A 12,134-nucleotide genomic window follows, 5' to 3' on the forward strand; every position below is an offset into this window, starting at 1 on the left:
ATTGGATACGGATACGGGACGAAATGGGCCGACTCTTGCTCTCAAATGGAAATTAGAACCGACATTTGGGCTTTTCTTTTTGCTTCTTTATTTTGGTTTCTGATATGATATTCGATCCCGGACACATAATTGTAAAAGTCCATACCGTTTGGAACGTGGTCCAATCAGAATTTCTAAAATTTTTATTTTTTATATAAAATTAATATTTTTTGGATTGTTTTAATGCACTATATCAAAAATAATTTTAAAAAAATAAAAAATATTATTTTAATATATGTTTTAGTGAAAAATATTTTAAAAAGCAACCGCAATCACATTTTCAAACACATGCAAAGGGGGCGAAACTCAAGTTGATATTCAAAAAAAATTAAAAATTAAAAAGTTGAGGCTTATATTTAAAAATAGAACGGATTTTATCGAGTCAATAAATTTTTTTATTATTATTATTTTAAAACTTGAATCATTCAAATCTTGAATGAATTAAATCACGAGTATAGACGAGCTTTTATGCATAAATCAAGATATCTTTACTTCACATGTGTGTCATAGGTAGAGAGATTTTATGTAACTCCAAAAGCAATTATTAATAATATTATATGATTTGAATTTAAAGAGAGACATAAATACAATACAATAATAGAAGGAAAATCCTAGTTAATAGAAACAATAGAACCCATAGGCTAACCATTGTAGAAAACAGTGTGTGTATATAAACTAAACAAAAACAAAAAGTTTTCATTGTGATAGTTAAAATACAATTTTATTCTTTGAAAAAAAAAATTAGGTGTTTTGGTTTTGATGGTGGTTTGGTCTTTTCAAATATTCAATTGATTATTAAAGAATTGTCGAAGGTTATTTTTATTTTTCTAACTTTTTAACAGTTAAATTACTTATTCACCTCATGATTAAAAATTTATTGAAATGTTGGTCAAGTGTATGTTTGTCTTTTTTGTTTTTACAAAACAGTAAAATAACTTTTTTGCCACTAGAATCGAAAAAAATTGAGGCAAGTGTTTAGAGGCAATTTCATCTTTTTAAATGGGTTTTTTTGTTAATTCTAGAATCATGAAGGGTATTTTAAACTTTTTGCGCTTAGTAATTAATTTTCAAATCATAAAGTTGTAGGGGCATAGGCATCACACATCAACACGTAAAAGATATCCATGCCTTTTGGACGGCGCATGTGGCCTAATGGCCAAAATGTTTGCTCTAACATGTATTTAGTGGCACCACCTCACTCTTTTCCTCCTGGTGTGGCGTGAGACGACAAATGACTTCAGCAGTAGGTTTTGCAGACCTTTCTTGGATAAAGGTATTTTTTAAAAAATTATTTTGTTTTGTATTTAATTTTTGAAGAATTTTTTTATTTTATACAAATAAGATTTATTTTATTAAAAAATAGTTATTTTGAAATAATATTTATAATATTTTGGCCCTACATAAAAAAATTTTCCTTTTATTTTATTCACTCAGTTTTATATGTGTTTTTATTTCAATTATCTTTTATTTATTTTAATAAACAAATTCAATAGACACAAACGGGTTAATGTTTTATTTTGCGAAATCAAATATCTTGATCAACAACTATCCCTCAATTTATCCAGTTTTTTTTAGTTATTATTAACAATTCTTTTTTGTTTATTTATATAGATAATTATCAATTTATTTGATTATATGCTTGTATAAGCTTTTCAATTTACACTTTGAATCTTTTTATATTAAGAAACATATCGAAATACCTTGTATACTTGGGTTTTTTTTTTAAAAAAAAAATCTATAACCCGTGGTGAAATAGCTAGTAACTTTTATTAGAAGTGATATGCTTACAAAATAACATTCTATTATATGGTAAAATAAATTTTCTAAAAATTGATAATTTAGACTTGTGTAGATGTCAAAAGCCAGATGGAATATATGATGAGTTATTTACACATTCAATTTGAACATAATTAACAAAAACTAAAACATGTGGTGTTTTTATTAACATAAAATCATTGTTCACTATCTCACAAATCAGTGTGGATTAGAGTAGTGATATTTTTTAAAATTTTCAATTTGATTCTCGATCTTTGTCATTGCATAATTGAGTCATTTTGAGTCCAAATTAACACTAAATTGCATGTTTTTTTAAAGGAGGGAGAGTTGAATTGAAAGAATAGGGACTAAAGTGAAAAACACGAGTAACATAGGTGTGGCTTTCAAATTTATTTGTAAAGTACATTTTAGTCACTCAGCTTTTTTTTTGCTATAAGGTGACTAGTCCCTTTAATTTTTTTAAAATACATTTTGGTACCAAAATTTATTTTCTTATTTTTCAGATCATTTTTCATAAATGGGAGAGAGAGGAGCCACCAAATTCTGGAGAAGAGAGAGAAAACTCTTTATTGGCGAGGATTTCAACCACTAAACAGGTAAAATTAGTGTCAACAGGTTTCACGAGGTGAGGAGTCATATGGTGGTTGTTATAAGCCTCAATGTAGCTTAAAAAGTTAGTTTTAAATCAATGATGCAATTTTTTTATAGTTTGATTTGGTGGTTCAGACTGTTTTTTGGTTTAATAGGTTGATAAGTTGGTTTTCTTGGTGCTTTAAGGGTATTTATATAGTGTTTTGAGGTTAGAAGGGGTTGAAAACCGGTTTTTTAGGTAAAAAAACATGTAGGCCTGATTTTTTAGCCACCACGGTGGTGGTCGGAATCTGAGTTGGCAAATGACACGTCGTCTGCAATAGTGGGCGATATGTTGTTGCCTATTAATTATTATTTTTCAAACAATATAGGGCAATGATATGTTGTCTGCCCTTTAAAAAAACAAATAGCAGGCCAGGCACGCAAGCCTAGGTTTCAAGGCTTACATGCACGGGCTTTTTCTTTTTGGGTATTTTTTTCCAATCAACAACTTTTTCCATCTTTTTTTTAAAATATTTTTTAAGTTTCTTTTTTAATTAATAACCTTTGTATGTTATTTTTTTTTGGCTTATTTAGCTTTTTTTAAATATAACTTATTTTTAATTATATTCGGTGTCTTTAATATTTCATGAGGTTATTATGATTCATTTGTAACATTTTTTTATATATATTTATATAAATTAATTGTTTTTTATTTTTTATGATATTTTTAATATGTGCAACCTTACTTAGTATTTCTTTCCTTTTATTTTATCAATAAAGTTTATATGTCTGTGAATTTCTAATACAAATTGGTTTTATAAACAAATTCATCAAACATAACCAATTAAATGACCCGTGTGGTGCTATTAAATATCTTGATTTATATTTATATTTTTATTTTCACAATTTCATTTTTATTTATCATTAATTTTTTTTATCGAATTATCTTAACCTCATAATCTAGGATGCACGACATACATGTAATCTTGACATATCTCATGTCCAAGTCATGGATTTCACATGTTAACTAAGCTTTACCAGAGCAATTTTTTTTTCATTTTTTTTATTGTTGTTGCCACATTTTTTATTGTATTATCAAAATAATTTAAGTTTAACTCGATTATCAAATTTCTCTCACTTCTTTAAAAACACGATCATCTCCTAAATTTTTTTTTTGGGTTAAAAAAATTTGATCCGGCCCGCGGCATCGCGGAGGTCACAAATCTAGTTTCAACCTTTTTTTTTGTAGAAACATAACACATGTCAATATTTAACCAGCTAGCAGTCGATGAACTTACTTTATTTAGTCTAAAACTAGTTCTTAGACTGCGCTGTGATGCGGGTTAGAGCAAAAAATATTTAAAGCGCAAAAAAACTATCCAGGCATTAGTAATGTGTCTTCTAAAAAAATAGATTTTAATCATGAATTAAATAAATTTTTTATCTAATATTGAGATGGAAAAACAGTTTATCTAACTAGGTTAACATGGGTTGATCTTGAAAAAAACAAATTGAAAAGCTCAATTCTGAATTAACTTAATGTTGTAGAACAGAATTGGTAAAAAAAAAATAGCATTTACTTTAAAAAAAAAACTAAGTGAACTTAAGTCAACAAAGCAAACTCGCGATTCAAGTCATGCACGTATCAGATTCAATAAAATTTTTATCTCAGAGATTATTTTTCATTTAATTATATAACAATAAATTGCATGATAATTTTTTTATCACATGATAAATTTTTTGTATCAAATATTTATTTTAGAAGTAAAAAACCATGATAGAAATGTAGTGCCGTGATAGTAAAAATACTTTATTGATAACAAATAATAAAATTGTATTTTTTTGTTTAAATTGAGGGATAGTAAAAACATTAAACTAAAAAAAAAGAAAAACAAACAATAGTTCGGATACTACAAATTAACCCATTAAATATGCAACCCGATTTATGGGCTCAATTAGGTTCAACAATTTTTTTAACCCAAACATAAAAAAAAAAATACCCAAAAAGAGCTCAGACGGGTGGGCTTGGGCATTTTGAAAAAAACAACTTAGGCACTCGGGCCTTCAAGCCCAAATCATGTGCTTGGGTATGTCTTTATTTTTTTTAGTTTTTTAAAGGGGTGAGCGTCATATTTTTTTTATTAAAAAGGAGAGTGGAAACAACGCATCATCTGCTTTTGCAGAATCCGACGACCAGAGATTGCTAGAAAAACAGGGCTTTGGTTTTTTTGGTTTAAAAACCCATATTGACTCAAAATATCTAGAAAAACACCAAAAACACTTTGATGAACCTATCTATGGCCTAAACAAAACTAAAAAATGGCTTAAAAATCAAAATCAGTCCGAACCCAAAAACATTTTATTAGTCAGATTTGCCTCATCGAGCAAGGAAAAGAAAAAAAAACACCTAGGTAAAACTACCCTCATGAAATGGAACCCATTGACATTGATTTCAACCTTTTGGTGGTTAGAATCATTGTTGATAACTATTTTCTCTTTTTAAACCGGAATTTAGTGTCATCTCTCTCTCATCTAACAAAAAATAACTGAAAAATAATGAAAATAAATTTTTGTACCAGAATTGAATTTTAAACAACTAAAAGGACCAATCACCTATAAACCTAAAAAGATAGGAGATGAAAATAAATTTTTTATATGAAATTCTAACCCTTTTCAAATCACCTATAAATTTTAAACAACTAAAAGGATAATCACCAATCACCTATTTTCCTGTCACTTTTACTTTGATACTCTAACCCTTCTTTTAAAAAAAACATATATAATTAGGTACTACTTTGAGCTCAAAAAAGCTAAATTGTGCTAAAAAAAAAAAGTTCAAGAACTAAATTTAAATTTTTTGACTATTAGAATCTGTAATAATTTGTGACAGGATAACTACAACACTTTTCTCGCAAGAGTTAGTTTTTGTTAATGCTCTAATTCATATGATAAAAAGGTTAATTGTAGCCTTTTTTTATATATATATGCAGGAAGATTTATCTAACTAAATTAATATGATACAATAGCAAAAGACAATATGATACAATAGTCGCTGTAATCTTTCCATGTGACGTTCAATTTATCTTGTTATATTTCAATTTCTTCAAAGTTTTTTTTTTCTTTCCTATCCATTTAATAATTTTTTTTACCGGATATCACAAGTTGTAAATGTTATATTTCTCAATCACAATCCAAATTATACTATTTCATCAATTTTTTTTAATTGTAATATTACACCAATATTTTTAATTTACTATACTAATTTTAAAATTAAAATCCATTAAAAGAAACAAAAAAAATTAAACTCAGAAAAATGAAAGTCTTGTGCAAATACAGGAAAACAAAATTATACTCTTTTGTTTTAGATCATGTTTATTTTTACATTTTAAAAATGTTTTTAAAAAATTTTAATTTTTTTTTAAATTAATACTTTTTTAGTATTTTTAGATCATTTTGATGCGCTAATATCAAAAATAATTTTTAAAAATAAAAAAATATCATTTTAATATATTTTATATAAAAATTATTTTAAAAAACAATCAAAATCCCAAATAAAAGTGTAAAAGTGTTCTGAGGATAACTAAAAGCAGTATTGACACAGGGAAATTTTCCCTCACAAACAAATAATAAATAAACCAAGCTTAATTTACACAGAACTTCCCATAGGGAAAAGGGGACCGAAAAGATTTATAATGCTCATATCAATTATAAAACCCTGGCAGAAAACACTTGGATTAACATAGTTTAAATCAATGGATAGCTGATGAATGAATTTAAGGAACAAGGAAAAATGAATTTTGGACCTTCCACCCTGACCCTTGCTAGATTGACTACTAGGCTTCCAATTAAATTATCTATATTTTCTTTGCCACTTTTGATGGAGGAAGTGTTCCAAACACTCTGTCCCACAATGATGAAGTGATTCCAAAGCCCTTATCTTGCACCCGGAAGTGATGATTCATGTGATATTTCTGCAAAACACAGACACGCCCTTTATTAGAATTGACGAAACTAACAACATTAGTAAACACTCACAGCAAAAACTTTAAATCATTGATGTATGCCAGCTTTAATCACACTGACAAATTTTGAGATCAATGATCATGCAAAACTACATCCGGTTACAAATCTCCTAGGAACTAAAGGCATTTATTTATGAGGCTGACTGTAACCATTTAGAATTAATAATAAGTAGTGATTCTAAAAGATTATATGACTGGTAATTAAAGAAGGAAAGGCAAATGGATGCTGTGCTGCTCTTACCTTGAGATTTTTTGGTACATCATTTGCGGGCTGACCATGGTGCAGGTAGTAATGAGTGCAGTCGTATATCACATAGCCCAGTAAACCACCTCCAAAAAGAGCAGGAGTAGTTGAAGGAGTAGAAAACAACTTGACCATGTTCCAGAACTGGCCACGACAAATTTACCATAAAAACCAATATGATTATGTATGTAGAGCAGCTTTTATGCATAAAAACAATACAAACAACTTGACTTGTTAAAAAAGAACAGAATCCAATTGATAAAATTTTGGGAAAAATCCTGAATGTAAACATTTGAAAATATTAAAGTGTTCAACAATCAAACACATTTTTTATCAACTATATGACATTATAAAGCCACAAAACACATACCGGCACCAAGAGAATAGCTGTTGCTGCTGGAGGAAAAACAAGGCGGAGACCATCCATAGGGTGCTTATGATGACAACCATGAAGAAGATAATGCATTGTGTTCCCCCTAAAGCAAGTTCAAGTTATCAGAAGACTATTCTACCATAACATAACTTTAAAGAAAGTAATAACTTCGGTGCATGAGTGCGAATAGAGAGAGGACTGACCAATAGCTTTTTGTTTTTATGTGGAAAAGGAAGCGATGCAAAGTGTATTCGAGCAATGTCCAAATGAAAACACCACCAACCACAATTAAGGCTACCTCGGAAAGCGTATGGCCCATCCTTACAGATTTTAAGACAAAATAGCATATAACAGGCAGCCAAATAGATGGAATTGCCCACCAAACTGTGCGTGTCAAGGACTGTTCCAAGTATAAGTGTCAAAGATGCAGTCATTTATTCTCAAAAAATGCATTCAAATATGAAAATTCTGACTAGCATATATATGCACAGATGATCTGTGATCATGTGGCAGATTGTAGATTCTGTGTATGAGACAAAGCAGCAATACCTCCATAAAATCACTCTCAAAAAACCGAGGGCCTTCCCTGCTTACAATAGGCTGGTGGACCCATTCTTCATAAGCTTCTCCTAGATGGCCAACCTGCAATAAAATCTCAAGAATTTCTAATCGCTAACAGAATTAACAATGACAATATGAATAATGAAGCAAGCTGAAAAGTGCTTTGAGAAAGAAGCTACCCTATGACTGAATTAAAAAATCAATGATGTACCTGGAAGACAAGGGGCTTATCTAGATCGACAGTGAATTCCTGTGCGACCATCTTGACACTTAGTTGTGTAGCTGAAGACATATAGGCAAAATATGAGGAACAAGTTCAATAGGCAAATTATACAAGTACAGGAAACATAACATAGAACAATACATTCTAGAATATAATTTCTGCAAAATATTTGAAGCAAAAAGTCTTTGGCACAGAAAATTCCAATCTAACATTATTGTATTTCTATATCCCATTCCTCATAATAGTTGAAAAGGCTCATTGGAAAAGATATATAAGCTACAAATGTGTCAAAAGAAAAGAAAAACACAACAAAATCTATAAGAAAACTGTGAAAAGAGATGCTAAAGAAAAAAAGATAGGACTTCAAATATTGTATATTCAACACATTAAGCCATTGAATTGTATATTACCCCAGGGGCCTGCTACTCTATACCTATCAAATTTCAACTTCAAATTCGCAATGTAATCACTTGCATACAATACTTCAAAGAAATTAAACTTTATCAAATATAAAAAACTGGAGCATGATATAGCATAACTTCAAAATTAAATCTCCAAAATTCCAATCACCATCGTCAACCATGTATGATGTTATGACTTGCATCAATTACTCCTACTAGAAGGGAAAAACATTATTCGATTCAAAGGTCCCACGTCCCAGTCAATTCAAGCCTAAAAAACCAAAATTGTTCCACCCTGATAACAAACATTCAAACTCACATTCCGCCTACAAATGAGCCTTATAATTCAAGATTGGAACTTTCTTTAATAAATCTCTTGAAAACGTTTTTATACACAGGCATATATACATGTGGATGGGACCATGAACACTTTCACATCTCGATTAAAGTAAATTATCAACTTTGGTTAAAATATATAAAAAAAATCAAAAGACAGTAATTTCTTCCCTTTTACCACATTTTATCAGGAAACAAACAGAAAATTTTCACCATTAATCAACAAACCAACAATGCAACACTCAGCACAAATTCTAGATCAAAAAATCAACCACACAATTCATAAAAACCCAATCTTTCTTTCAATTCTCATTCAAAAAGAGCAACCAGATTTCCTCAGTGACCAAACAGGTAAAAAAAAAAACCAAAATGCACCTATTACCCAAATCCAATTTCAACCACACATTCCATGAAAAAGAACCCACAAATTTTCTGCATAAAAAATCCAAAGTTTCAAACACAAAAAAGAAAACTAAGATCCAAAAATGAATAATTAAAAAAAAAAACAAAAAGATACAAACTTTAAAGAGAAAAGAAGCAATGCAGGTCGGATCTAGAATCAACAAACCTTAATCTTTAATGGGTTTCTTCCTTTCTTCTCTTTGAACAACAAAAAACCACCACAACCAGACCAAAGCTGTGGTGTTTTTGTTTTTGTCTGTCTGTGTTTGTGTTTTGCAGGAAGAAAATGAGAGAAAAAGGTGGTGGTGGCAGTGAGAAAGATGTAGAGATTGGAGAAATCTGGACCGTTGAATTTATTATGGGACTCACGTTGGATTCTAAATGTTTCCAGCCTGGAAATTTACGGGGAAAAAAAATCTATTCAAACTTTCTAAGGCCTTTAAATAAATAAAATATGACCGTTGATAAATTGACTTGTTTACAAAATTAAAATACAATTTCAAAATTGTTAATATGTTTTACAGTAAAAAAATTTACATGGAAGTTGTGATATAATTATTTTTATAGTTTTAAAACTAACTCCAACAATAAAAATATAATTTAATTAAAAAATTAAAAATATATTTTTTAAAAAAATATTAAAATTAAAATATATTAGGTTTACTTAAATTTACAAGGATAAACTCAGATTTACATGAGACCTAGTAGAAACAATAATTTTTTTTTTTTTATGAATTATAAGGATGATATGGCTACTAATTAATAAGCACTTGAGCTGTTGTTTTTCCTTTCCTTTCCTTTTTTTTTTTATGTAAAGATTAAAAGAAAAAGTTGTTGTAATGTCTATCAGAATATGAATTGGTTGAAGGATTGGATGACAATTTTTGCTGTCATCCACTTGATATATATACTCTCAATTCAAGTTCTTTTCCATTTAATCTGTATTGGTTTTAGGATTGTCTGCATATTTTAAAACTCGATCACTTGATAAATATTTTTCCATTTTTTATTCATATTCAAGTAGGGAATTTACAACAAGAAGTAACACAAAAGCCTGGAAATATTTTACAACTGAACTAGAACTAGACTAGATAAACAGAGAACCTAACATTGAAATATGTAGTACAGTGTATCAGCAGGCATAGAAAGGATCGTGGAGGCTGCTTCTTCCATGTCAGAAAATGAAATCCATCCGACATTTGCAAGCTCAGTTTCTATGTCTCCTTGTGTGCTTTGGCCTTCTTTGTTGCCTGATTCGAAAAGTCCTCATGAACCAATCATGTTTTCTTTTCGTTACAAAGTGTCCTATAGCTGCTCCAATGACAAATCCACTTCCATAACCAATCAGAACAAATTTCCAGTCAAGTCCCAAAAGTTCATCTCCTGTAGCCGGAGCCGGAGCAGGTAAGGCCTTGAGACTTCCACATTTGTTTGACAATGGCTCTCCGCTCAGTCCTGAATTGCCATCAAATGAATCTTTCTGAAATGTATTGAATTGGTTTCCTCGTGGTATTGGCCCAGTAAGATGATTATGAGATGCATTGAAGAACTGAAGGAAGGTTAGCTGCACAAGTTGCTTAGGGATGTTCCCAGAAAGCTTGTTTTGAGACAAGTCCAGTGCTTCGAGCTTCGCTAGATTCCCAATGGATGACGGGATGAAACCAGAGAAGATATTGTTGGAAAGGTTGAGTAACCAAAGGCCCTTCAGATTCCCAATGTATTCGGGTATCTCAGATCAGGCAATTTAAGTTTCAAAAACCTTTTAGAATATACATTATAGTGGGAAAACAGGGAAAGGTAAGTTGATTTGGACAACTTTGAAATTTCTGATGGAATTTCTCCAACAAATAGGGAGTGGGAGAGTTCGAGAGCTGTTAGCTCAGAAAGATTACCTAATGCAGACGGTATTTGAGAACTACCGAAGTCATTATTGACGAGGTTGAGCTTTTGAAGTTGAACTAGGCGGAAGAGACTACTGTTGGAGTCAATGGAACCATAGAGACAACTAGCGTTGAGTCAAGTTCAATCACATGACCAGTATCCTCATCGCACTCGACACCATCCCATAAGCAACAGTCACTACCATTTCCGTCAAGCTTCGAGGACTCAACCTTTGGATAAGCAAAAGGGAATTTGGAAGCAGACCGGCTAAGAATAAAGCTTTCCTTGAATTGCAACAGGGCAGAGCGCTCTTCGCAATGGCATGCGGGGTGCCCTGATGAATTGGCGAGCATGACTTGAAAAGGAGAGAAAATCAAAGCAAGAACGATATTGTGAACCTCATGATTATTCAGTGTTATGTGCTCAGAAGATGGTTGTAGGTACTGCAGAAATAATTTCAATTTCATATTTATGGCACAACATTTCAGGCAGGGGCATTTCCTTAGAGCATAAGCAACTTCTAGTCAAGTCATCCACCCACATCCTAGGATCGATTCCAGCTTGCCGGTGTCAGAAGGTCTAGTGAAAGTGTCACTGTCACGTTATTGAACATTTTCTGTTTTGTGGTCGGAATTTCCACGCCAAATACTGTTTTGTTACGACCCCGTAAGTACCAACTTTCTGCTTCGTCGTTGTAAACTCCAATAACATTTATTTATAATGGAATGTTTGCATAGTGGTTATGATTTAAAATGTATTTAGCATGCAGAGGCAAAAAGGTTTCCATTTGTACAGCTACTGTTAATCCATCCTCTTATCGGCTAAAAACTTATTTCTAATAAAATTTATACATTTTGCTTTAAAAAAACATACATGTGTCAAAATATTTGTATTTTAAATATTTAATTACTCTATTTATTACTTTTTAATGATTCATACCCACATTATTAGTAAACTTATTTGCTTGTTAACCAAGTATGCAATATTTGATCATATGTAATTCATAATATATACATTAAGTTTTTAATTATTCAAGAATATTTAAATTAATATATACTTACATTCATTGGCATTTTGATTATACCATTGTCATTTTAGAAAATTTATAGTGAATTTTCTCAACATATTATGATTGAGACAATAATAATCTATCAGATATTTCAAAAATTTTAATCTTAATATGACACCAGCAACACCTAAAACTTTAATGTTATTATTTAATGACTAACACATAGGGTTGTTTCATATACATCTTTTTGTCAAGGCTACCATTTAGAAAGTTTATTTTTATATTTATTTAATG

General features: G+C 30.4%; 2 protein-coding genes across 2 annotated transcripts; both read right to left on the reverse strand.

Moving 5' to 3' along the window:
• Positions 1 to 5,980: 5,980 nt before the first annotated feature.
• LOC18103502 (dihydroceramide fatty acyl 2-hydroxylase FAH1) lies at positions 5,981 to 9,282 on the reverse strand. The gene is made up of 7 exons (XM_006377874.3): positions 9,117 to 9,282; positions 7,800 to 7,870; positions 7,577 to 7,669; positions 7,231 to 7,427; positions 7,025 to 7,130; positions 6,652 to 6,798; positions 5,981 to 6,359 (listed from the first exon to the last, which is right to left on the reverse strand). Exons 2-7 carry the CDS (start codon positions 7,848 to 7,850, stop codon positions 6,243 to 6,245), a joined length of 711 nt encoding a protein of 236 aa, XP_006377936.1. The 5' UTR covers positions 7,851 to 7,870; positions 9,117 to 9,282; the 3' UTR covers positions 5,981 to 6,242.
• An 875-nt stretch (positions 9,283 to 10,157) lies between these two features.
• Positions 10,158 to 11,444, reverse strand: LOC18103503 (receptor-like protein 33). The gene is made up of 3 exons (XM_024611642.1): positions 11,397 to 11,444; positions 10,927 to 11,274; positions 10,158 to 10,679 (listed from the first exon to the last, which is right to left on the reverse strand). Exons 1-3 carry the CDS (start codon positions 11,442 to 11,444, stop codon positions 10,158 to 10,160), a joined length of 918 nt encoding a protein of 305 aa, XP_024467410.1.
• Positions 11,445 to 12,134: the final 690 nt, after the last annotated feature.

This window comes from Populus trichocarpa, chromosome 11 (assembly GCF_000002775.5).
Source record: "Populus trichocarpa isolate Nisqually-1 chromosome 11, P.trichocarpa_v4.1, whole genome shotgun sequence".
NCBI classification, from domain to species: Eukaryota; Viridiplantae; Streptophyta; class Magnoliopsida; order Malpighiales; family Salicaceae; genus Populus; species Populus trichocarpa.